General features: G+C 40.3%; 2 protein-coding genes and 1 long non-coding RNA gene across 12 annotated transcripts in view; 2 read left to right on the top strand and 1 right to left on the bottom strand.

The window, feature by feature from the left end:
* The window catches only part of LOC111245371 (organic cation transporter protein-like), a 10,149-nt gene extending 5,464 nt beyond the window's left edge, over positions 1-4,685 (top strand). For all 5 annotated transcript variants that reach the window (XM_022793644.2, XM_022793643.2, XM_022793645.2 and 2 more), the window contains 5 exons: positions 185-412; positions 604-818; positions 953-1,134; positions 3,977-4,169; positions 4,478-4,685. In XM_022793644.2, coding sequence (XP_022649379.1) covers positions 185-412; positions 604-818; positions 953-1,134; positions 3,977-4,141 — 790 coding nt within the window. In that variant the 3' untranslated portion in view covers positions 4,142-4,169; positions 4,478-4,685. The remainder of the gene's footprint in view (positions 1-184; positions 413-603; positions 819-952; positions 1,135-3,976; positions 4,170-4,477) is intronic.
* Positions 4,686-5,155: 470 nt separating this feature from the next.
* LOC111244994 (fringe glycosyltransferase-like) lies at positions 5,156-21,349 on the top strand. Of its 5 annotated transcripts, none has more exons than XM_086981991.1 (8): positions 5,158-7,014; positions 11,660-11,708; positions 13,740-13,851; positions 15,738-15,879; positions 16,211-16,296; positions 19,039-19,111; positions 19,624-19,787; positions 20,091-20,225. In XM_086981991.1, exons 1-8 carry the CDS (start codon positions 6,331-6,333, stop codon positions 20,167-20,169), a joined length of 1,389 nt encoding a protein of 462 aa, XP_086838117.1. In that variant the 5' UTR covers positions 5,158-6,330; the 3' UTR covers positions 20,170-20,225. The 5 variants fall into 5 exon arrangements, with proteins under 5 accessions (XP_086838118.1, XP_086838117.1, XP_022648402.1 ...); XM_022792667.2 differs by lacking the exon at positions 20,091-20,225 and adding an exon at positions 20,227-21,349 and having other exon boundaries at positions 5,164-7,014; XM_086981993.1 differs by lacking the exon at positions 5,158-7,014 and adding an exon at positions 11,248-11,355.
* On the bottom strand, positions 12,071-17,997 carry LOC147757314 (uncharacterized). Of its 2 annotated transcripts, XR_015322500.1 has the most exons (3): positions 17,114-17,997; positions 16,640-16,867; positions 12,071-15,086 (listed from the first exon to the last, which is right to left on the bottom strand). It is a non-coding gene; the product is annotated as an uncharacterized LOC147757314 (long non-coding RNA). The 2 variants fall into 2 exon arrangements; XR_015322499.1 differs by lacking the exon at positions 17,114-17,997 and having other exon boundaries at positions 16,640-16,929.
* Positions 21,350-27,574: the final 6,225 nt, after the last annotated feature.

The following is a 27,574-nucleotide window of genomic DNA, read 5'->3' as shown; positions in this document are numbered from 1 at the left end:
ATATATATATATATATATATATATATATATATATATATATATATATATATATATATATACACATACACGTATACATTAAACCATAAACCACCAGAATAAAAATATAACCTGAGAAATTGTACAACAATATTTCTAGATTACATGCATTTTTCACTAACCTGTTTATCTTCTGTCTCGATTGAAGCTTCATGTACGAGTCACCCAGGTGGTTACTGGCTATGGGCAAACAGGACGAAGCACAGCGTGCGCTTGAGGGCATCTTTCGCTTCAACGGGCGGACAATCCCTGACATGACAAAGACGATGCCCATCTTAGCACAAAAAGCGTCACGGAATCGTTCAAGCAGTAGTATTAAAGATCTAAGGCCATATCGCAATCTTCGAATAAATATTTTCATCATGTTTATTTTGTGGTGTGTATATGTTTTCGATTGTCTCCAGGATAAAAGTCTTTCACTTCATTTAGGTAGGAGCGTCTCACGTTCTCTATCGCTAGTTCTGGTATAGTCCGTTGCCAACTATATACCTTAGCATTGACTAACATGGTTACTTCATATGCGATAGCTTTGTTTTTCCTCTTGTGCTATATATCGGTTTATTTTAGGTCGGTGAGTAACACAACGTTGTTTGGGATTATATACCTCTCAACGAAACTCGGCGGAGATCGGTTCTTCAACTTTACGGCTGCTGCTTGCGCTGAAGTGCCCGCCGGATTTACCGGCCTCTACGTTATTTGGAAGTTTCGCCGTAGAAACTCGTTAACTGCCCTCATGGCAATTTGCTCTGCTGCCCTGATTACCACTGCAATTTTGCCCTTCGGTTAGATCCACGCAATTGTTTTTTATAATATGACAGATCAAAACACGCATTGATTCTACGCGCATTAAATGCTTGCCCTGTTTCTGACTATAAAGCGATTCTCCCACTTTAAATGTACAATTTGTAATTTACAGAGTTGATTTACGCTCGTGTTGCAATGACGTTTGTTGCACGTTTCTGCATCATAATTATTACGGCAGTGATGTGGGTGTTTACAATGGAGCTTTTGCCCACAGCCGTTCGGGGCTTCGGGCTTTCACTGTGTTTCTTTGTTGGTCGGAGTAGCGCCTCGTTTGCGCCCTTCCTCAGAGACCTCGTAAGTTATTGAAGATGACTTTATAAATTATCAGTTACTTAAAGTCAGGGTCATGACGTAGTTAGCTTAGGACGCACAAACGCACGGTTCCCTTTTAAGAGCCTGCACAACTGTATCTTAACTTTTAAGGATGAGACTAATCGAGTCTTATAGACTGTCTGCATAGAACGCGTCTTGCTAACGAAAATTTAGCTTAAGTAACAAATCCGTTTTGCAGACAAAATTTAGCTTAAGAAACTGCAGGATAAATCGTATTTACAAGCAAAATATTATAGAAGAATCATAAATTCATTGCAGCTAAACATCGATCTGTACGTTATAATGCCTTAACAGCCTTAACGAGTTTAAAAAAGGGATCTGAAGATATAGATATTTACTCCAGTCAACTTATATAGAATCAATGTTTTTATCAATTTCGTAAAAAAAATGCTTTTCAGTGCAGCCAGGCATAGAATCCATTGCTGCTCCTTTTGGAGGAGGGCAACTTTGCCAGAGTGAATCCCTCAATATCTAAATTAAATCTACAGAATCGATTGTGGCATACCAAATATATTTAGAAATTACAGAAGAATAAGAACAGAGTCAGAACCTAGAATTTCTCTATAATAAAAATTATGTGTGTGTATTTTTTATCTTCACTTTTGCACGGTCTGCAATTAATTATTCCGATTTGTTTACAAGTTGGTAATAATTTACATGATTACAAAGTACTGTCGCGCAGGTTACTGATAAAATTTTTAGGGGGGAAGGTTTGGCATCTTTCACAGATTGATGCGCTGTACGTTAAACAAGTACGATATTAATAATCTCCTATAGCGCTATCACTGTGATAAACATTAGCTGTTTTGTTTGAAAATCTTTGTGCTTAATACTTTCCCAATATGGAAACTGTTGTTGAATTGTTCATTAGGTTTACATACGAAGTGCCGATTAATGGGGTATGATTTCTGACCTACATACTTTATATCAGATATAAACATGGATGAGTGGCTATGGGGAACCCTAATGTTCGTTCGCCTTAGTAATCTCCGCTGCGAAACCGGGACGTTGTTTCCGAAACAAACAAATTAAGTATACGTATCATTAACTATATTCAATGGTTGCTCATACCATTGATGTCTACTGACTAGCTGGAGTAAAGCTTTTTTTTTTTTGAGAATCTTTGTGCTCAATGCCAAAAGGAAAGGCGACCCGTTCGCCCATATTCATGGAGGACGATCACAAGAAAATTGCTACTATAAGCTTCTGGCCCATTTTATGATACATCGGCAAATGAGGTTCAGGGAAGTTTGCTCGTATTTCTGGCTGAACAACGTGAATTTCGTACGGGACATCCCGCCCTTACAACATGTGTAATACTGCTTCAGAGGGCACATTGCGTTTATCGTGGCCCAAAATAGACGCTGCTCGCTAGATTTCAAGTGGGCATTTAGTATAACTTCCAGAGTCTAAAATTTGAGTAAACCCGGTCGCGTGCGGAAATCTACGGAACATGCGGTATTCAATCGGGTCATCAGTGTAAGCTAGCTGCATAAGCATATAGATGACGGATGATCTAGCTAGAGCTATTAGTTTACTCAAGTAACGTAGAGGGCAATAACTTGAGCCCTTTGCGATTCTCCCTACCGCTGAATGACCTACTACTTCGCGTTTAAAATTATAATTATACACTGTCAATCTTGCCGTCTTTGGAAAAGCTGGTTTCATATCCAGTAAGCTTTCGCTGGCCTGTCGTGCTACAGGAGCGTCCGCGTGATAGCCTATTCAGTGATACATTTGCCTGCAGATCGTAGGTAAACACAGGTTGTGGTCCTATTTCGCGCAAATCAAAACGAAAAAGCGAAAACTCGAAAGAACGTCGATGAAGCTGGACTGTTAATCAGCATGGACAAGTTAGGAACTACGAAGCTTCGCCGTAAAGCCCCTCGTTGTGTTTATGCTGCGCTGTTCATAAGGATTTGAAGGTATACCTTCAAGTATTTTGGGGCGATCTTGCCCGCAGGGGCAAGGGTGCCCGCAGGGGTGATCTTGCAGGTACGTTACGAACAGAGTGCGACGAGCAACGGTTGCAAGTATAAAAATACATATGCCCTTAGAAGTTTCCTTGCGCAGGACGTTAGCCATGTTTGACATAATGGTGGCTTTGATTGATCTCTATAGAGCTCCAGTTGTGTCGTTTGGAATCACCCCTTCTTCAAACAACTCTGTTTCGAGTTTTATCTTCGATATCGCTTTTATTCGGTTAGGTGTTCGATTAGATAACTGGCTTCCACTACTACATGATATATGTCTATGTTCGGGTTCGAACCGAAGATTGGCAGGCAAATACTTTGCCCACTAAGCTATCACGGGGCCAAATCTGTACGAACGAAACCTTGCTGCTTCTGAAAAAGCGCCATGCGTCTGCATTGCCGTTGAACGGGTTTGTATACCTTCTACACGATACACTGGTAGAGGATCTGAGATGCAGATTTTTATGTCTATTCGAAATATTGCAGCGCGTGGAGAAAAAGACCGACACAGGGATCGCAGTACATAGGTTAATTAATCTGATATGCGCGACAATGTAATTCGTCAGGGGATTACATGTACTTCTAAAAGATTTGGCATCTTTTGCTTCAGGCGACATGCGACGTCATCCGTCGCAGTACCGTCGCTGGCCAGCCTCTTCGACTAGATACATTAATCTTGAAATTTGGCATTTTTAATTCATATGTCAGCACAATATAATTGTAATATTTAACTAAAACTAAACGATCTTATATATTGAAGTTATGAACTACATATAACTATTAGTAAATACAAATATCTGCTGAATAAGTTACGATTCACTCCTATACAGGCTGACATCTACAACCCAGCTCCGTTCCTCGTACTGGCACTCTTAACTGCTCTTAGCGGTCCCTTAATTCGGATAGCTCCCGAAACTCTGGGGCGACCGCTTCCTGACACTCTGCTCGAGGCGGATCAGATAGGACAGAGGAAGAGAACTGTGAACGATGTCTAGAGCGCAGTGCCTGCAACCCTGTATACTGGTTGGTATATTTGTTTGATTGTGTAGAGATACTATAGGTCTATGAGAAGAAAAAACTATGCGTTAAGCATTTTGTTGGGCATCGGTCCAAATTTGAACGAGTGATCTAAGATAAGCATTTATTTAAAGTTATCTTCTGTACCTCAATTTACGCGCCGTTCAGTTGTCATCCCTGAACTTCATTACCAAACGTCGTTTTTGGTCATCAAGACAAACAAGTTAATTCTGAGATTTAGGCCTTTAATCGAGCTTCGGGCAGATAAAGCATCTTTCCGTATATATTAAGTGCCATCTATGTTGTCTTTCCAGAGATTTCAGGCGATACTTGGCAAGTGTAAAATATTTTGGCCTGATACGGGCGGGCAGCCTTCACGAACGTCAATATCATGGATGAAGCGCCAAAACGTTCCTGCTTCACAGAATAGATAATTACAGCACTTCGTAAAACGCCATAATGTGTATATGGAAGAATACGTAATAAAAAAAAAAACATTAAACAAAATACATTCGCACAATATGAAGCTGTTATATCCAATCGTTTCTATGTGATAGGTAACTTCTATCTCTTATATATCACTCACATCCATACGTACATATATACCTAGTAAGCCAGACACAGAATAGAAGTATATGTGATTAAAAATATTTGTTCATCATTGCAAGGCAAAGCAAACAATATAAACTAGACGTTTAACGTATAAAAATACCATCCAATGCTATCATTCGATATGTGACGTATTGAAGGCCAGACGTGTGCACCACCCGAGATTTTTTTGTTCGGTCCTCTTTAGCGTAACGGTAGTTCTGACGATTATAAGGCACGACCTTCATTAGATATTGTTTCGCATCCGTTATGATATCGCTCGCTGTTGCTGTCATTTGCGTCACCTTTTTTCAAACGGTCGTTGTCGTCTGAGGAGAGAGGCAAAGTTGAGGGTGGGGATGTGCAGAGGGGCTGGGCGACCTCCTCCTCGCGAGCGAGCGAGCGAACGAACGACTTGGCTCGCGACTGCTCGTGTCGTCTAACCAGCGATACAGCGGCAGCCCCAACATGACGGTGAAAGAGGCAATCGGGCTCTGTTGAAACAGACAGGGCCACAGTCGAAGATAGCGCGAGATGAATGTCTACGCTCAATCGAACTTGTGCGACAACGATTTTGTTGTTCTCTAGGGCACTTTCTATAGGCAAGCTGAGCTGCGTTGTAGTCAACAACGTCTTCGGATCGTTCGGTTATTGTCTTCGGAAAGCAGAAGCCTACGCAGGTTTCCTGAGACCCCGAAGTACGTTCTTCGAGCATTTTTCCTTGAAGTAGAATTCTTTTTTTACTGAAAACCAGTGGAGTTGTGCTAATAGTTCAATAGGTTGAGGATCGATTAAACAGCAAACGAAGCATGACGGATGCGCACTACAAAATGTGAACTTTTCGAAGCCGCTAGTAACGCTCGAGGGATCCTTTCTTCGTGTGTAACTTTTACGAAGCATCGGGTTGTACATTATAATGCCTGGAAGGCCCAATTTTAAATGTGCAACGGTTAATTAGCTATAATTAACGTCTATGTTATCAATAAAACGCGAAACAATATTACTGAATCACGATACGATGCTAGCGTCATGCAAGCTTGTGATTATAGTAGGATTACGTGGAGACGAAGCCGCTTTTCCTGTTAATTTGTTTAACTGTAGTGTGTCAATCCCAATGTTAACACTGTAGTTAGTGATGTCGTGCTGATGTCATCTGATGCTTGACTTCGATAATCATTATGATCTCAAGCGCACTTGAGAAAACCTCCAAGCGCGTTGGCGCGCGTGATCGGACCTCGTCCATTCGTACCGCGGCCTCGTCACTTAGTCATTCTACGATCAGTGCCGACCATCATATATTATCGAACATTGGACAGCTGGTCATTCTGGAATCGAAAACCAGTACATGATCATGGAAGATCCAAAACCTTCTAGGATCATAACATGTGTATTCCGTGTTTTCGAAGCCGACATATGCACAGACGGAATTAGCGAATCACATCGGGACTCGTATAGCCGGGTTTGATATGTGGCGCGCGATTGAAGCTCGGTATGTAGCTATAGAGTTTTACTCAAAGCACTACAGTGGTTTATCGGCTGATCAAAGCTGTAGCTTCAAAGAGCAGATGATGACTTCCAGATGCGTTCCACTAAGATGGCACAGATGGCAGTTTCAGCAGTTCGAAGATCGGCTCTGGCATTGCTAACGGGATTCTGGTTAGCCTTAGTGATATGGACACCCTCCAATGGCGATCTATTGGTGTTGCAAAGCAAAAACTTAAAGTTAGTTGATGACAATGGTCTGCGCGGCACGAACTCTGCGTTTGCCGGCAACTTTCCACAACAGAACAAATCACTGATAGCTAAGCATGTAATTACCGATGTCGATATTGCACGATTGCGACGGAGAGCCTTACCGTTAACCGAACACGGTCAAGAGAACTCCTCGGAGAGGCATCGCATTGGGGAACCAACGTCTTTTCGTCGTCGGAAACCAACCCAAGACAATCGGCGTGACGATAGTACCCGTATAGCTCCTCGTAAGGTCAAAGACGATATTCTCCGAGTGAGGGATGCTTTGCAAGCACAAATATCTACGACGAGGGTTCTGCTCGACAAAACGCATGACGAAGCCGGCAGGTATACAGGAAAGCCAAAACAATTCGTAAGAGAAGTAAATCTCACCCAAGAAAGATCCGACGAAGAAAGCAGTGACAGTAACATCCTTGACGAGGTGTTTATTTCTGTTAAAACGACAAAAACTAATCATCGAACACGGTTGCCTCCAATACTTCAAACATGGTTTCAACTCGCACGAAATCAGGTTTGTCGTATTTAAGGCCTAAAAGTCTTAAGGCAATTGAAGATCCTTCATTTCACATTTCAACGAAGAGCAGATTTAGTCATGACACTCGTTTGACCTAAGATAATTCCTACAATCCTATAATATTAAGTGATAATGTCGCAAAGTTCAATAGTTACAACGTCACTACTCTGGACATTCAAGTGGTTCTGTTAATTAACCTAACCTAACCTAACCAGCCTGAGATATGGTTAGAAATGTATCAAACGAGTCTCTGTTATAAATCAGTCTTTTTTATTAGGACAATTCACGCATTTCTTACTGCTTTAACAAATTTGGATGAATACCCTCCAACCGTCCGAAAATTTATATATATATATATTGTTTAGGATATAGCATTGTTCCATGTAGATCTATAATTAAATCTAGTTCTGATATTAACACGATATAAATAATAGAAATTCAGGTTCTGATAATAATTCCTACATCTTTTTTGGCTGATAGTCAAATTTGCCAGATCTTGTTACGCTTTGTTGTGTTTACTGAGACAGCCATTCGTTTCCAAATTATTTATTTCTGTTTTTGCTGTGATGTTGAAATCAGCTCTCAAACACAAGTCACAATTACATACAGCGTCGACATAGTATGTTTAGAAAGGCGTCTCGGTATGAACATACAGATTTCTCGTACTTTGGTATTCCTTGAAACCAATCTAAAAAAAAATCTCAACTTCTTCAAGGGTTAGAGTCGAACTACACAGTTCGATGGCTCAGGACAATACGTAGAAGTTCTACAATGCAAAATGAATCATACTACTAATCAAACACCCTTGTCCTGACGTTCTTCTTCTAAATGTTTTCTAGCCAATACGGGAGACCAAACGTAGGACTACCCAGAAGGCTTTAGGGGCGTGGGAGTTTTGGACAATACGATCGTTCGTAAACGTAGCTGACGCTGTAGCGCCAAAAATAACGGAAAATTTTCGGAAAGCTTATGTTGCTCAAGTTTATTATTTGTTTTTTTTTTTTTCGAAGATGTCTGCACCAACCTATTTCGTCAGAAATATCGATGCGAGAAGGATCGTTTAGGGGCGAAATGTTTAGGTCGTCACCTTTTAAATGATTAATAAAAATCGTTCCAGTATAGGCAAAATTGCCCTGCACGCATAGTGGGCATTATAGAAAAAATACGTGGACGGTTGCCAGTGTTTTATTATACGCTGATGTACTTGCGTTAATACTTGCGGTTACAGTTTCTTATCGAATCAAATTTAGATAGATTTTGTCAAAGCTTACATTTAGCTTTCTAATTGAGGTCGAGCCATATGGCACAATGCAATACGATCGAGGTAACTTTCTGTCTGCTAATCAATGGACTGTGTGTACAGATTCGTAGACACGTTTTACGATAGAAGTCTAGCTTGGCCTCAGCTCTTACGTTAGGGTAATTTCATTACCCGGGTTACGAGCAGATGAAGGATTCCTTTCAAACTAATTCGAATTAGGCTATATTGGAAAATGTCCCACTATGCAAATTCTATCTAAATCATTTTTATTTCTCAAGCTACTCGTCGCTACTGTCGGTTTTGCAGCATCATGGCGACGCTTTATTTTTCTAATTTTCGAAGTTCGTGAGTAGTCGTCCATTTTGGACACTGTTGGGCACCATCTCTCCCAACTGATAACGAAAGCTTTTCTAGCTAGATTATGAATTAGCTTAAATCTCATTGTCGTCGTTGCTGTTTATCTTACTGCTTTGACTATGCTATATACGAAGTTTCGCTGCCTTTTTGCACCTCTCTTGCTAAACGTTGATTTATTCTGTAGGTTCGTAAACTGGATAAAGGCAAGAACAATTCCTGCGGAGAAATATATGGCTACTGCTGTCCACACAGTTTTTGTTTCATTCAAAATAAACATAACTGAAGAAAAAATATAGCGAAAGAGATAGTATCATATGTAACAACGATCCGCCATTTATGTCGTAGTAGCAAATAGGAAGAAGCTAAAAGGCAGCAGAAATACAGAGCCAAAATGAACCATCTCAATACCGTATTCTTGCGCTTTCTTTCGAAGTTTGAGTCGAAAGGTCGCCAGCGCAAAAGGGAAAACGGAATTTTTTATGTAGCGCGGCATCAACTGATTGTACACTACCGCCTACAACCAAAGCCTTCTGTTAGGGTAAACCTTTTTGTGTAATGCTATTTTTAAGGAGAAGGAGAAGAAGGACGGTAACATTGAAATGGAATTAATTCGAATCTTTTCCACGAAATGCTCATATGATTTGTACATTGCTCCTCAGAACTGGTATTTCTATTCTCTACAGCCGTCCTGCCGCTCTGCTAAGGTACACGTTAGGCGTAGATTCAGCAGGGTAGTGTTTTTTTTCTTCATTAAATTTGACAAAAATCATAAAATTTAAACCTAGACGATATATGTGTGTATAGACACCCGTTTGGCATGGAACAAGAAATGAGGGAACATTTTAAAACGGCCAGTTAATAATTCCGGGCATCAGCATAAAGATATCGCATCACGCTTGCTAACGAACTCCTCTCGAATAGTTATGTTTAGAAAACGTAACGATGGCACAAGGGTCATGGCTTTTTCTGTCGTGTATTTGTGGGTGTCGCGCGTCTGTACCGCCGCAAGCAGATATCATTTCTAATCTAGCCGTGTTTGCATTGAGCCTATTCGTTTCAACATGCAGTTGGAAAAAGAAGGGAATCACGCTACACTAGGAGTGCGGCTGATAGCAGTTGTCGCTACTGGTTCTACCGTTTTTCGTGTTGTTGTTGTTTTCATATCCGATATAGTGCGGTCGGCTGATTAAATCTTTTGACCGTCCGTCTGCGCACTTCAGTCTAGTTCACGTCATAACGTGACACTGTGACTCGATATAATGGGACGGCGTTGACGCTCATCGGATAGCCGGACGCAGGGAGGTAGCGGCAACTAGAAAAAGGGATTTGTTGTTGTTAGGATCTCTATAGCATGGTTGTACCGGCTGCGTAATGGCTAGTCGCATTAATAGCGCCAGTCACATCACTGCTATCGGAGGTGGTTCTTATGTTGGAGCTTAGACGAGGAAGATGCTAATTATTTTCTTAGTAATTTAAACACAATTATATTTCATCGTTTTACTGAACTGTATGATATCAGTCTGTGTATGAGCATAACGTCAAAGGTTTTTAGGTTGATACGCGCATACAAGTAGACAAACCCCAGCTGTATTTAACAGTTGCTATAGTCGGAAGATATATACTACTCAGGACTGCTCTTTTGGACCCATTTGTTGTTTTTTTTTTTCTACTCAGTGTATCTGAACGCTCTAGCCGGCAAAAACCGGCAAGCCTACAAGAGACTAGGGCCAGTTAAGATTGCATTTGCTCAACGAAAGCGATGTCATTAAGGATGGTTGTTGTTGTTTATTTAATCCTTAGTAGCCTGTTCCTAACAGAACTTACGACTGAGAGATTAATACGTTCGTGTGACGCATGAGAAATAGAGGAACCTTCAGAGTCAAAATATAATATTCTGCTCATTTACGTTCTTCCCTGGACTAGAAAACTGTCGGTTCTCGCTAGCAACTCATTGATCTTAAGTATCACAATATCAACGGTATTCACTGCGGGACTGTAAAAGGTGCTGGCTAGCCAGTGACCGCCAGCGGTGCATTGGAAAGACTTTTAAAACGACCTGTTTCTTGAAGGAATCCGACAGCGTATCGGTCGGCACCCAGCATATGCCAAGTCTAACCGGCAGAATGTGTTGTAGTCGTTGGTTTTCGAAATACGGGCTTAAGGATCAACACTGTGTTCTTCCTAGCATGCGGAATAAACGCGATTCTGGCGCGCATCGACCAATGTTTTCTCGAACAGAACTTAGCACGACAACGCTATAGGTTTTAAAGCCTGCCTGCCTGCCTGCCTGTCTACCACAATGGCCCGATTGCTGATAAGAGAGGCCACCGTTGTTGTTGTTGTGGTGACTACCAAGTTCTTCCACTTAGAGCTAACGTCGTAGATGCGTACGCGTGTATAGTTCGTGCGCTAGACGTGGCGATCAGCAGTTACGAGGTCCCCTCGTATGATTCTTATTTAAGGACGAACGAAAAAGGCCACTAAATAGCCAAGAAGAGGCACAGACTTATCGGTAGTAAACTATATATCAGTTTTTTGCTCTAAATGGTTTCGATAAACCTGTTTACTATGGGTAGTTTACACGGGGGAGGAGGATGCATTATTCAAGTAGACGTCTAGATTACGGAATTATCCATGTCGAGAAATGAAGCAGAAAACGAAAAGGAAGACAACAATTAAGTGTGTATTTGTAATTGGTCGAAATGTACAAGGATCGTTATGTACGTAGCATCCGACCTAACGGCACACGTCGCTGTATTCATCGCGTGGTGATTGTTTTCTATGGTGACAAAAGTCCGTCGTACAGAACCTGTGATCTATAGATCCTCTTTTGTAATACGTGTACGCTGTTACTATGAAAAATTCCGTGTTCCGGTGTGCATATCTATGTAGAATTCGATAGCTTGCTATTACTACGATAATAGTCAAAAAGGTACAAACAACAGATATGTTACCTTGCATAAGTTGAAAGCAGATTTGGCCAATGCTTTAGAGCTAAATGTTGTTTCTCTTCTTTTCTTGCAGACATATTTCTTTAGTGACACTGACGATGGTGAAATCGCACGGGCCAGTGGTAAGTACGTTAGCCCAGAAGCTTGGGTTTGTTTAGGAACGGATACTGCTCCTTTTGATCTACAAATAACCTTGATTGAGTGGTAGCTGTCGCTAGCCGGTCTTTTCATTTTTCAACGTTAGCTCAAATATGCATATGATCTGCTACTCGCTTATTTCGCACGTACAAGTTTAATCGGCTGAAACTTAAGGTCTTTCAGCCAGAAAGTTGTGCTCATACCGTGCAGGTAGATACATTTTGCTTCTATGCTCTTGGCTATATATATATATATATTGAAAGTTTGTTGCTGCAAGACGGCTACGCAATACGGCGTACTTATTTCGTAGTTACTGCATATTCTTTTACGATTAATAGTCCCTTGATGATTTTTTCTATTCGGATTATAGTTAAAACTTTTTATTGATAGCATATATCTATCTAAGTCTGTGAGATCGGTTTCTTTATTGAGCAGTGATCGCCATTCCTAGATTATCCATTTCTCCCCCTTGTCTTCTCCCCGTTGCATCGAGATATTTTTCTGGCATAGACCTCGACACACACGCAAACATATATACATATATCCAGAAAAACAGCCCAGATGATCAATTTCATATAGAAAACGAATACTAATCCTTACGATGGGCATTCGCGGATGGATGTTGTCCTGAATCCATTCGAACGATACAGCAACACCTATGTTCGAGCCGTGTCTTTTGCTCTTGCTTTAATCTTATTAATTTAATAATATTTCCAGTTTTTATTCATACTTCAAAGCTAAGTTATGCCAATGTATGTTTGGTGTTTCCTCAACTTAGTTATTAATCAGCCATCCTTCTCGGGCTTTCATTGGGCAAATTCAGTCACCTGAAATACAATAGTAATTTAAAAAGAAAATTAATTTTTTATTTAAATTTGGTTCGTTCATTTATCCGATTATGGAGAATTACATGCTGAGTATTACAGGTACAGATGAAATATATAACGAACGTTTTGTATCTAAATTCTTCATATAAAAATGAAAACAGATGACGGATTTAGCCTTAAGGACGCCTTTTTTAGTTCCGAAATAGAACAGAAGCGGCAATAGCACCGACTGTAGTGCAAGTAACAGGCTTTTTACGAACAGTCAAGATATATCTGTTATATCTGAATGCGTAAAACGTTAACAGGAAGAGGGTGAGTTAGACATTGGTCAAATAAAAGCTTATTTTGGTGTATGACAAACTGAGACCGGTGTTCCGCTTGTACTATCGAATCAAACTGACTCAATAGCAAAAGAGACGGAGACAACAAAAAACGCGTTATGCGATTTCGCTGGTATCTTATAAGATCAGTAGAACTGGACATATAGAAATACAATTTGTTGCATCAGAAGTTGGGGCCAAGTGCTTGGCCGGACAAGTCGATGGTCCAGTTATGAAGAACAATCCCATAATCTAGATAACGCATATGTTGCAACACAATTTCTCATTCGTTTTAATTATATTTATAGCGGCGTACATTGATTGTAAATTGTATCTTGTTTTGCCTCTACTTGTCTGCATAGACTTAGCATACTGACCTAGGCAAATTTTAACATGTCTGTAGATAGGTACATCGTATTTATTTAAAATTTGTTTCCCTTTGCGAAGGAATGGATAAATGGAAGATTCTCGTAACTAACTGTTACACGTGCTTTTAGTATAGTTTATACCACGAGCATCCGTTGAATTTTTTCCCTAAGGAAATTCTTTCGTTATTTATTTATCCTAAATCACAATAAACTATTGACTACATTGTTTAGCGTGTTAGTGTACATGCCCATACTGCTTACAATGTAAGATCAACCTTATGCATGTCACAAGATCATCTTGATTTATTTCACGTAAATTTATTTTTTTTCCATTTGCCGGGCCAACTTGTGGTGAATGACCATCTACTTCGAATGTTGATTTAAAAAACGTTTCTTTTTAAGTAATTTCAGCTCATATAATTTATGACACTCTGTTGCCCTTGTCAATACGTTGTTTCTGATATATATATATCGTGCTATTTTTATATTTCTACTTTCAGGTGGCCACTTGGTGGTAACAGGCTGCCCGATCGGTCACTCTCGGCGAGCTCTAAGCTGTAAAATGAACTCTGAATTCGACGTGTTTGCCGCCAGCAACCGCAGTCAAAAAAAGTGAGTCCAACAACGACTTCGGATCGACGTTCGTTCTACCTACCTATGGATTTCGTTTTCGATTCATTGTCTAGTATTGCTTCGAATGGTAATAGCAGTAACACGGGATACTACTACTATTATCAGAGACTTACTGTAACGTTAACAACCTCTGGCCCTCACGGTCAGTTGTGCAGCTATGAAGTGGGCACGCAATCGCATGCTACCATCCTACTGGCAAATGCCCTCCAGCAGTCGCCGTTTTTCACAACCCCGTCGTCCGCCCCTGCCACCATCTTTTTTTTCATATCGTTGCCTTTAAGCATTACTTCAACCGCAACCAGCCGGCCAATCTGTCCCGAATCGGCCTGTGTGTATAGTCATGCAGCCTGATTCTTGCCCAAACCCCTCTGCGCCTCGCGTTGATCTTTACCATCAGCGCCTTGGTTACTGGGTCCCGGTTTGAAAAAATCCGTGAGAACCTTACTTGCGCTAGGCTGTAAGGATCTATGGTTAGACGGCAGTCGTAGTAGCAGCAGCAGCAGCAGCAAGAAAGAAGCATATAAAGGAGAGAAAAGTAGATAAAGGCGAGAAAAATAGGTTTCCAAAAGACGAGAGCGAAAACATCGTAAAAGCACTACGGCTTTTTCTAGGAAGCCTGCGCGACATTGGCTTCTGGTGCCATTGCGGTCATCGTGCGATCATCCTGTCATGGTTGGCATCCCAGACCGACCAGGCTCCCAAAAATGAGATTGGCGTAAAAGGAGGTGGATACAAGGGCAGGAAGTCTAAACTTCGCGCCACGAGAACTCTTTGTCATACTTTTCGTCTATTTGTTTTCCATCGTCGAGTTTCTATGGGACGGCGGCAGAGAGCCAGACTCAAAACACATAGTATATGGAAGCAGAAGGAAAAAGGAGGAAGCCGGACGTTGAGAGATATGGGACTGTGCTTGTCGTGCCGTTGAATTTTCACTTGTTTGCACGAACGGCGTTCCCCTTCTACGAGCTTCGTTGTGTCGTGTTTATGTAAGCATTTCTGTTGCTGTTGCTACTGCAGCGCTTGTCCATTTTTGCTTGGTTAAATCTACCGTTGTTATTCAAAGTTGTCTTTACTCGCGCTCAGGGTACCCTTCTCTCGCCCCATTCATCTGCCGTCACAGCTTTTTCTCGATATTCAGGCGCGGATCACCTGGTCAAAGGCCACGTGACGGTAGCTAGCGGTGCGGCAGTGCCTTAGGTAACTGGGGCTCGCGTCTGCAAGACAGAAGGCGTTGTATTAATTAAGCCTGTTTTAAAAATAACAAACTCATATACGGAAAGAGGAAAATAAAGGGCTCATTTGCACCACATATAGAAGCTATATATCGTATTATATAAAATATAGGGATAAGTTTCTCGATGTAAACGTTGCAAAAATTGGTCCGCTATTGTGCTAAAGTTTATGTGAATTTGATTATCTACAGACTTCCATTGCGCTTAATAAAATGGCATTTCTTTACTCTCTTATAATTTTTCACCGTTTATTTACAATAGTTATGTTTTATCATAGTCGTTTTGAACTGTGGTTTGATTTTCTTTGATACGGAGACCAGGTTTCTTCATCAGTCAGTTTTATGACTGTTTTCCATGCTCCATGTGTCAGATCTAATGTGTAAATTTAGAAAAAGAATCTATACGCAAATAAGAGGGGCGAAAAATAGAAAATTCTAACCGGCTTTTCGTGGCCACTGTGTCTAACGGTGATGAACCGTTACTTATATAGATGATTCTTAAGTATATGTGAAAAGTAGTTTAACTAGAAAAATGAACAGGAATCCTATGCACCCTTTCTAGTTTAGCCTTAATCACAGTCTCAAAGCACCCGGCAAGAGGAAACATTTTTTATTTGGTAATTCTCTTAATTAGGTGGTGGTGTCACTTCGATGACGATAATTACGTAAATGTGCCTGCGCTGGGCAAAGTTCTAAGACGTTACGATTCTTCGCGCGTCTGGTACCTGGGTAGAAACTCCATTATGAGGCCGATCGATCTTAACACCAAAGACTGGGTAAGTACTTGACAATTTTCGGTTGTTGGTAAAGAAACTGTGAAGAAACTCTATATTAATTAATGTACTTTTGTGAATCTCTCTGAAGGGCAAATTCTTTTGGGTTGTTCCTCCGTCTAATTAACAGTGGACAGTTTACATTTGGCGAAGTTACTATATTGAAAGCACGCGGTCACATTTGTATAATAAGTTATAAAGAAAAGTTGAAAACGGAGTCGTCAAACTACAAGTATTCGTACCATATGGTATTAGGTATCGTGACACACTACTACATCGTTAATGCCTGTTTGTCCATGAGCTTTAATCCAGGTTTTTTTTTTTCTAATTATAGGGGTCAGTTCGGTTCCGTTTTGCGACAGGTGGTGCAGGATTTTGCATTAGCCGCGCGTTGTCCGACGCACTGGTGCCTTACGCATTGTTAGTAGCAACATGCTTTGATAAGTAGATAAGTAAATATTGAAAGTCAGCTTTGTTTTTTCAGAGGAAAATACCGTTCTGATCACTCTGCCAGTCGGTTAATATACTGTTCTACTGCAACGTTTTGCAACATATGAAATACATTTGCCTGAGAGCCTCAACTATCTATTAAGTTCATTGGCATATAACATCGAGGGGCTGCTCTTCACTTTTATCGAACAAAGTAAATTTGGCTCGTTCATTTTTGAAGTTATGTTCTGTTGCAAAGATAACAGCAAGACAACAAATAAAATACATCAGTAGCTTCTGTTATCCGACTACGAAAAAGAGGATCGGTCTTCACCTCGCTTGTAGAATCGTGATCTTCTGTATATTTCTGCTCAGCTCTCCTGCTGCTTCTGTGATGCGTTTGCTGCGTTCCTCTCGTTCTTCGTTTTCTGCGCCGTACAAAAAAAGCCTTCGTTCGCACGCGTATCAATCGCTCTATCGGATTACACGCGATTACGATTTTCGTCGATGATGAGCGGAAAAAAGTTCTCTCTTGCACTTCTCTTGCTTCACTCTTGCGACTCTGAAAAGGATGTAGCGATTCACAGCACTGAATATCCTGTATTTCTGTTGATGGAGCAGACGTTCATGGAAACATAACTTAAACGAAAAGTTTGCTTCTATTTCTTTCCATTGATGAATCATAGACGTAGAATAGGAGCGAGCTAAAAAAAACATATATATATATATATATATTTCGAACGTCAAACACCATAACTTTTAGTTAAACGTTCACACTTTTGAACCAGAAAGATGGACGCACGCTTACCCCACATATTATCCCACCTCAAAAAAATGCACTGTCTTGTAGAATATTTTCGATGCCGTTATGAACGCCCCACGAAGCACTATCCTCGATGAGAGGACAAACATCGGTACTTGAAAAATGGGCCCTTCCCGCGAAAAAACGTTGAAAGTCTTTTTTTACCATTGTTGAATTCTTCTGTCGTGTCCTGAACAAGGCCGCACTTAATGTGGATTATTTCTAAGAAGATCAGGAGAGATCATCTGAAGATGGCTATGTACGTTCCATTTGGTATCGAATAATTGGCCGCACTGTTTGGCCCCTTTAGACCTTGAGCCAAAACATCAGATCATGTTTGGTCTATCTCCATAAACTGTTCTCCTGTTAAGCCATACCCCTCACACTGTCTCTTCGTTCTGCGTTGGCGGCACCGGCGATGTTTACCTCTGACAGAATTCTGTCTGATGATAAAGAAGGAGCCCTCGGTCAGTTCCCTGCTTGACCGCAACACTTTGCCTTGTATACAGATATAATGCTCTCCACGCGCTTGGAAGAGCAGGTAGCTAGCTATCAGGTGAGATTATCGCGCTTTAAAATTCCACAGCTGTTTTGTTCGGGCACTTTATTCTTGTGGCTGGATCAGCTCGTCTGTTTAGACGGGCTGATTCCTCTTCATTGAGGCCGCGGCGCCCGTGCGGTATGCCAGTGGTATTTTTTGTCGGCAGTATCTATCTGCCTATCTATTTAAGTGGCATTGTCGATCTCACGCTGCACGTCCGCTGGTCGCGTGGACTTTCCGATACGCTACTAATCGAAATGGCGTTGTTACACTGCCAAAGTCTGCTGATGAAGAAAAGGTTTTTCATCAATGCTGCCTCCTTTCTGTCTCTGCCTTTTCTGTTCGTAATCTTTGGCGTTGCTACTTGTTTATCCGTTTGGAGTCGGAGTCAAAATGGCCTGCGGCTTTGGCGGCTTGTCGGGTGCGAGCCAAGAGCTGTGGTGCGAACAAAACAAGGAAGAGCATGGGTCGAGGTACCGAGAAGAGCAGCGCAGTAAGAAGATACAGAAAAGGTAGAAGACAGGGCCTCATGGAATGCTTGCAAGACAAAGGCTGTGGAACGATCAGCATCAAACACCGCTAGCCTCATCAATAAAAACTACTAACACCAATGACAACAACACCAGCTAGCCATCAGTCAACGAAACAACATCACTCACTATTCATGCATCAAAGTCAATTAACTATCGGGATCAATCGACCTCGAACTTAAACAAGCCAAGTGGCCTATATCGTATACGTATGTCATGCGGAGGTTTATAGGAACCACCTTAAGCAGTTAATGTACTTCTATGGGATGACAGAGTGTTCAGACGAAGTCGCACAAGATCGAGTTTTCAGAAAGCGGATAAGCCCAAGATTAAATATTAGAGCAATAAAGAAGTGCCAATAACAGCAGAAAACGTATACGGACACAATGATGGCACGGATAGATGACGCCAACGGCTCTCAAGTTTTATTCGGGTCGGGGTTTTCGTCGATAGACAATGCTAGACAACGGACTACGATCAATATAATATAATGTGGTAGATTAAACACAAACAGATACAGTCATTAAAGGAATAATACCCTGTTCGTCTGTCTGGGGGCATCTAAGTTAATAATGGCTCGAATTAAGACTTATCAAGTTGATGGGCCACTGGCCAAGACACTTAAAGCTTAAGCCGTTTGTACGTCTTTGAATAAATAAAACAAAATATATATAATAATCCTATTCGAATAATAGGTTGTTTCCAATATTACAAATTTCACTGCCATAATGATTTAATGTAACGCGCGTATGAGTACCAGCTATCTAATATTTACTAGAAGAATATAAGTTGTTTCATTGACCGCTTGTGTTGTACGCCATATAAGCCATCTATTTCAAGAGCATTCACTGTTATTTCAGCGCGGGTCGTTTAGCCCAGCTCTCGGATCGGATCCGTTTACCAGACGACGTCACTGTGGGCTTTCTAGTCGAGGTAAAGTTTTGTTTTCTGATCCGAGTCAATAATGTTTTATCAGACCCCTAATGTAAATTTTATTACACGAAATCTGCACTTATTGACTGGGCAAATAAAAAAAAAAAGAATAATATTGCGAACCTATTAAGCATTTTATATATTGTACAAATTTGTGTACAATAAGTGTCTATCGATGTTTTCGTTCTCATAAAAATTAGAGTGTACGTCCTGAATGGTGAAATTAACCGCAAGGCCATCTGCTCAAGTAACTTGTTATTATATCACGTGTTTGCCCCTCTAGCGCGAAGATCAGCTGAGTGTTTTCTATAATAGGTTCCAGCTCTGGCACGAGAATGTCTACGCAGCGCTAGCTGTAAAAATATTTTCCGGGATACTTTTATAGTGTACGTTCTATGTGTTCCTAACGCGTTTCCAAAAAGCCAGTTGCGTAGCCCTGCTGGCGTATTCATTTGTAAGCGCTTAGCTTTTTTTTTTTGTAACTGATGAAAGCGTTAATTTTCTAATTATAGGTAATAGTGGGGGCGAAGCTCACGGTTGTACCTGGATTCCATTCTCATCTAGAGGAAATGAAGCTTCTAGAGGGTCCTCTCAAAGATCAAATAAGTTTGAGTTATATGAAGAAAAGGAAGAATTTTGTTGGGCTTGAACAGCGTTTACCAAACGACCCAACTAGGTGAGCCCAGAAATGCACATCTATTATGTAAAGAAAGATTCGGGCTATCCTTATAAATATGAATATCCGAAAGATACTCTAAATTTGCTAAAAACGATTCTTGAATAGCTGGAGGAATTAACGGCACAATGTCTATTATTTGCAGCGAACGTCTCTAGTCGTTTTGCAAACACTGTTAATTGTACGCGCGTCCTGTACAATATAATCTTCCTTAAAAATAAACACTTTTTTAATCATCTGAACATTTAATCACGCATTGTATTATACATTTTCGTATGTGGATCTTTCGTATGATGTAAAAAGCGGCACGGAAGGAAGCAAGGAGCCAAATACGGGATTCGATGGTGCTTCGGATATGGTCAATAGAATAGATATGACGTAAGCTATGGATACGTCAAGTCGACTTCTGATAAACGGTTCCAATATTTGACATTTTCAGATTCATTTCTATCCATTGCGTGCTTTTTCCTTCGGAGCATCTCTGCACCCGACTGCAAGCGAAACATAGTAACTAACGCGTGACGGCTGTCTCTGTGAAATAATAACATCTGCGCTATGAACAGCTCACCTTTCGATAATGATAGTTCCGAACTTGAATTGTTATCGATTTATTACAGTTAAAAATTAGTTAATATGATAATAAATAATTGTTATTTTTAATTAAATTTATGATATTTCAATTATTTCATAGAAATGGCTCGTGGCCAGCCAACTAAACAATGAAATGGAGTCTACTGGAGAAGAGTCTACTAAACGATCAGGATGGCTGGCTATTGATTGAAACGAAATAGTTGAATTTCCAAAAAATATATTAATTTCGCTGCCGTTGCGTTCGCTAACTTACGTACCGTCTCAATAATATAGTAGTAAAAACGTGCCAGTCGTCAGGTACAGGAAACAGGAGAACATGACTCTCGTTTTTTGCTACAATCAGCTATCTGTTGTTATCATCGTCGTCGTCCTCACTACCATCGTTAACTATTAGTGTGTTATTTGTGTAAACAACGTGTACGTATCTCAATGGACAAGAAAGAGTATCGTGAAGGAAAGAAAAGAAAAAAGCCTAAATATCGATTGAGCGTGTGTCTAAGTGATAGTTAGGGGGGTGTAAATATGTACAACTGTTTTTTGACCGGATATTTATCTAGCACTGGCGCTTTGAATTATGATTTTTTGTTTTAGCGAGCATTGATAACTCTACTAGCAGATTATTTCCTATGAGACACTGTGTATAAAAAATGCTAAAATTTTTCAAAGCTTAGCTTTGCTATGCTATTGAAAGTGGCTCGATGACCTTTTTCCTGTCATCCTAGATGAAAAGAAGCCTTGAGACGTGCAATATTGTAACACATTTTCCTAAAAGGCTTTAAATCCAGCAGAAAATTGCACATTTTGTTTGCACTTATTGTTATTACATACTGTCAGTGTGCCGTCCGTGTTGGTGCCAATTGAATCGGGAGCCATGTCATCCCGGAACGTATGTTTCGTATGTTTTTCAATACAAAAGATAACAAGTTCAAAATAAAATACCCGCGCTGTGTGTTGGCCCCGCGACTTTTAAATTTCGTATCATTTGTACACGTAAGTTACAGCCTAGTTAATGAAAACGTACATGCTGCAATACACTTCCGTAGTACAACAACGCGTGTTCCATTTTGCCTTAATTGTTCTTAACAGATTTTTGATCTTATCATGGATACATTTTCGTTCAAATTTATCCCCAGCCTGGACAGAAACAGCTAGCTGTACCTGTAAAAGAGCGTGACGTTTTAAGGTGTTATTATTTCTATTTTTCTTATACTTAAGTGGACTAATTGCATTGTTAGCAAATCTTGCTCGCTAGTTTGCCTATGAATCCTTCTGAGTCCCATGGATCGGGTGCATCGTTCCTACGTCAATCACGATCAAGTAGCATTGTCGTTCCCTCTAACAACTTGCAACTTAAATATTGATGTTTTCTGAATGAAGAGGCACTAGTTAAAAACAGTGGTACGAATAAACGTTCTAAATAAGGTTGGTTTTTTTTTGCTAAAAATAATAATAAATCATTCATGCTCCCATTACTGTAGAATTATTGGTGTTATGTACGGTGTTTATATTTTCTGACAAGGTAAGCGTACGTTTATCGACTCTCATTTGACATAATCCTATTTTATCGATTTGAAACGAGACGTTGCGTTTGGGCCTGCAAGGTGATATCGCGAAGTAATGCGATCTCCTTGTCAAACCTGGCCCAATTAATATGCCGTGTTACACTATTAATATGCGTACAAAACGGTCGGCTTTCGTTCACTACAAGGACTTTTCGCTAAAAAAAAAAAACGTTATTTTAGCCTGCTTTTTAAGGTCACCTACTACCTGTTACCTGCTCGTACGAGAACATGATTCTTCACGCTGTTCAACAAGGCCTGCACCACTACTATACATTCGTTGTCTCCGTGGGAAGTTCACTGGCTATAAGGCCTAACAATATTTTCCTGATCTTTCGCTTCTTCGCAGTTTCGTTGTTTCGCTATGTTTTTTGAGCACCGTTCCTACATTCGTGTATTTTGTGTCCTGTGTTCGCGTCTTAGCTGCGAATTAATTGAGAACTGTGAAGTCTATCGAGAATATTCTGCGTTCTGGGTTGTACTGATGACGGGGCATCTTTCGTGAATTCTATCCCTGTGCCTAGCATTAGATGCCCTAAATTAAAGTGAATCAAGACATCATATGATTCTCTATGTCCTAATACAGTTTAGCAATTTAGGCGAAACACGTACAACAGAGTGCAGTAACAGCATCGTTTCTACACCTTTATTCAACAAATAATATAGACAGACGTTTGCGAATCGAACATAACGAAGTCTATTGTTGAAGTCGATCTATTTCCAGTTCGCCATCCTATCGAAGTGCATCTACAACACGAAGTCGATCGTCGTTTAACGAACAAAGATTAGTATCTGGCGTAACATGTCTTCGGTGTCATTTTAAGCGAAAATGTTATAAACCATAGAAATTTACCTAACTTGACCTGAACTCTAATATAATAATATCGTGCCTTTATCATTATTATTGCTATTCCTTCAACTGCCTTTTACCTTGGAAAAAGAAAATCGTCAAATTCCGTCCGCGCGTCCCGGCAGATGCGCACGGAGCAATAACTGTCAGAGTACACTTTTACACCAGTTAAACTACAACAGTCGTTATACTTTTGCCAGCCGCTTAACTTATCTAACTTACATGTACGTATTGAATATACGGATATAGATTTAAGCTGCTTTCAAGTGCAAACATGAGAGTTTTCGATCGCTCGGACTAGCACAAAGCTAGTTGGGACACGGTTTTTAGGTGTGCACTTTTTACAACACTCGTATCTGCTTTCTCTCGAACATAGCCAATCGCTGGGCGACGATCGACAGTGATTAAAGGTAGTGTTGTTAAAAAAAAAAAAAAAATATTGCAGAAGAACGAAGCCGTACTTCCGAGTCGAAGGCGCCCTACCGATGTTGACGCATAAATTCTCGTAACATCTGTTGCCGCAAGGATCTGACCAGCAGAGAGTCGGAGGGGCTGATCATTTTTTGATTATTGTTCCCTATCTTCGTTTGCCCAACTGCATAAAACGTTGTTTCCACAACACTTGTGGCTACTTTCCATTGGCAGGCAGATTGTAACAGAGGGTAAAGTTTCACCTATACTAACGGGCGCGAACGATTATAAAAAGTATACTCAGCCGGTGTATTGGAATGAGGTGCTATTGAAATATATATCTCAATCGTCATAGCAAATACTTCTTCCGAAATACTCCCTTGAGTTATCTCTGGGCATGAACGATTTTTGAGAAAACTCGCTCTCGGCTCGAAAAAATTGATATTACTCACGCTTGCTATTAAAGTTTGTAAGTCTGTATCTAATGAGATTAGGTTGGTATTGGTTTTTTTGATCAAAGAATTTAGGATACAAAGTAAATATACAAGATAAAAAAATAAAATCGTTCTAGTATTGGCGTTCGATGCTACGATGTACACCATCGTAGAAGAAGTTACCAGCAGAAAATCCTATCCCTGGCTGACGGACTTGCTTATAGAAGAAGGCAGAATTGCTATCGGCGGCTGGCCTTAGAACGTCAAGGTTTTTGTGAAACCGTCCGACATTTTCACCTAGCCTACCTGTTAGATTTGATAGAAAACCAGCCACCTGAACGATTCCATCGCCGCCTAAGCCCATGCAAAAATTGTGTATAAGTTTAAAGGCACGTTTGCATTCTAAGCTTACTTGACATGCATGTAACTACGGCTTACCGTTAGTGCACACCAAGTCTACCTTGCTACTTACACAACACGTTACTTTGCAAGCTACTGTAGGTGATTTGATTATTTTTAAGTTGAGGAGTAATGACCTTAAATGTTCCTGAACACATCATTGCAAATGCTGAGACATCTTAGAAAATTATGCGGTCCTTTGCACCGCTTTGTTTCGATTTGAGAACAAACATTATTTAGTGAGCAAAATAGTAACACATTCACTCGGCAGATCAGGCTTGGATTTTCGCAAACTATACATTAAACAGCCCTGACAATGAAGGCAATCACAGAGTAAGCGAAATCGGGCATCGTTTAAACGTGCGGAGGATCGAACGAATATTGGTGGACTTATAATTTCATTCGTGTGATTTATTTGGAAATTTCTAAAATATTCAAAGATTGTATTTACTTAGCTACAAGAACAGGGCAGTGTTTCTTTTTATGTTATTTTCCAAAAAATTCATTTAAATTCGAAAAGTTAACGAACGCGAACGGAACACCGTGTGAGTAAATTTAAGTACAAATCGAATAACACAAGGGTGAACCACGATGACGATCGGATAAGTGTAATTGAAACTATGAGAATTTTATGTTTCTTTCGAATTACATCTTTAATTTGTCACTCACTGAAGTATTTCTAGACTTTATATGTACAGCTAATTTGGATACTGTTATTATTGGGACATTGAATAGGGTACGAGGTGCATTCATTGAAGGTTTTCACAGTGGGTCCCTTCAATTCTATACCGTAAACGCCAAGCTTAATAGCTGCTTAAATACCATTTGATGGAGTATATCCGAGCTATTAAAATTTGCCCTAGAGATCACTTGCAAGCTTTTCATGAAGAAGGGTGCCATGTTAGACTAAGCAATTATCTGTAATTTATTTGAATTTGGATCGTACGCGCTAAAAGTAAGTTTTATCAAGTAACTCTTGACCCCGTGAAGCTGAATCTTCGAAAGTTAGTGTTAGTATAAGCATTTAACATAACACTTGATTCTTCACTCATTATCGTTGTCACAATAATCGAAATGGCGCAAGATAACGCTGCTTTTGTGCGACGTAAAAACTCTAAGATGCTTGCCGCACCCGGAGGGCTTATCGTTCGACGTTACAGATAACCTGAAAAGTGCTATTTCACTAAACGGATGATTTGTAAGGTACACGGTCGCTTGATAACCTCGAAGGAAAAAACCCTTTTGTATTCAGCGGCTTCTTTCTGCTCGAATTTTCAAAAGCATTAATTGTTTCTTTATCGATTTTTTGCGAATTTATACGAACTACGAGCTAGATCTGTTTCACCAAAATATCAACAGCTTGCGCTAGATTCTCACAGCTTTGACAAGCATGATCTCCATATAGTTGTAGTGCCAATACAATGGCGATGCATCAAATGAACTGAAAGCTTGAAGAGGTTCGGTCATAATAGCCTGCCCGAAATCAGTGATTCCAATATCAGGGTACCAATAGGATTCCATGAGTTTGCTATTATGTATTTTTTTTTTTTGAGATTTGAGCTTTGTCACGAAATTTAAGTTTGGATCGGTAAGTTACCACAAGAACCCGGCACGATCTAGATTGTTTTACGCAACGAAGCTAAAGTGTTAAATATATCAAATAATGGCTTAACTGAGCAGAAAGAGCTTTTGATCAAATTATCGGAGATACGAAACTATTCGTTTCGTTAGCGTAAACGTAATTGGTTCAGATTAATTTCTGAAGTCATCTAGCTAGCTGAATGACGTTTGAAGATAGTTATTACATTGTGTACATGATTAAAAAAAATACTAACAATTTCTTCAGAATACCGGTCTACAGTGGGTCAACGTTAGCCTCGAAGAGAGCACGAAAGCTAGTCTGAAAATTTTGCATTGGATAAATGAATCAGTAGGATAGTAGTATATGCCCCTGTAGTAATTTCCCCGTATATTTATTCAGCAGTGTGCGCAGGCCTCATAGCAGTTCAAACTAAATGCCTAAACCGCTCAAATAATCCTTAATGAGTTCATGAGACACTATAAATTCGATAATCCAGTTGTCTGCTATCATACATTTCCAATCACTACTTATAATGAGATTATACCTGCGTATAATTAATACGTATTATTATAGTGAGATAATAAGTAGAATGTTTACCAGGCGCATGGGAATCGAGCAGTTGTTGTAAGAAGTAGACTGAATTAGCCAAATCATTACCTAAACTAGATAAGTTACGAGTCCGCAAACTACTTGTTTTTGTAATTCCGTTCAAGTTCTATAATTCTCAGATTTTATAGTAGTATTCTAAAATCTGGTGTATAATGGCTACAAGCAAACGCTTGCTTAGTCTTATATCTAAACATAGATACGAGAAATGACATCCCGCTACAACTAACTGAAGACATGCAAACCTGCGTAACTAAGTTCTGACTTACACTAACTTTAACGTCACGTCAAGGACAATTAACGAATACAAAAATGGCTCTACGGCGGCATCAACTTCGGTCCCGTTTGGGTCACCGTCAGATGTTTTCGTTCAAGGAAAACGCTAATACAAGCAACGATTAAGTTATTTTAATGAATAGCGAGGCTAAAACCAGACAGCCTAGGTTCTCTTAGCCTAAACTTATTTCATCTAATTTGCCTTACGAACGTGGAACATTAGAGAAAAAAACCTAGCTCTACATACTTGTAGACTACTGATGCAAACACTGGTGCATATACGCAGGCAGTCGAATGGCTCGAAAATGAAACTGCAGTATCGCAGTGTCTTATCAATTGAACCTGTTGTTACAGCATCAAGCGCAGTGCTGAAACATACCAAGTGGCCCAATAGCCAAACAAGAGACTACAGAATAAGTTATCTAGTAAGATGTCAGGTAGGACAACATAGCCTATTCCGTGTACATGAGTAGGACGTTCTCTTTCCATCTGAAGGGGACCTTCCCTAAAGCCACCTCCTCGCTGCGTCGGCAGTGGAAAGAAGCCAGACCACATTCGGCCGTACGTGACAGCGCACAGATGGGCTTTCCACGATGAGACCCTGAAGATACAACCGTCAAGCTGACCTTCCATACTGATGTCAGTGAGAGTCATCTGGAATTCGATTGAAAGCCATAGTTCGATACGATGGCTCGTTTGTTTTCCGGATCAGACGGAGACATCTTGACTTCCTGTTCCTCGTCCATCCCTGTTCCCTACACTTTTCCGGCAGGCAACGTTGTAAAGCGATCCCGAAATTCATATGAGCAGTTGCTCCGTCGTTGAATGTGGCATTCACCTGACGACAGCCAGCGGAACGGGTTCAATCGTGGTTCAAGTCTATTAAGCCGAGCTGCAGGCGAACATAACAGCTATATTGAACATGCGATCGAAGTTGTACTTTAAGCTCAGCTTCAATGATGATTAGCTCTCAATTCGACCATAAAGTTTATCTTTTGAAAACTGTCATTCGTTTACAACGCTTCTTTCACAACTTTGTGCAATACATTTTCAAACCGATCGCCATTTTTGCCTCCATT

The sequence above is a fragment of the Varroa destructor genome, unplaced genomic scaffold, assembly GCF_002443255.2.
Source record: "Varroa destructor unplaced genomic scaffold, Vdes_3.0 BEIS01000002.1, whole genome shotgun sequence".
Taxonomy (NCBI): Eukaryota; Metazoa; Arthropoda; class Arachnida; order Mesostigmata; family Varroidae; genus Varroa; species Varroa destructor.
Note: the sequence above shows the minus strand (reverse complement) of the source record. Positions and strands in the feature narration are given on the sequence as shown.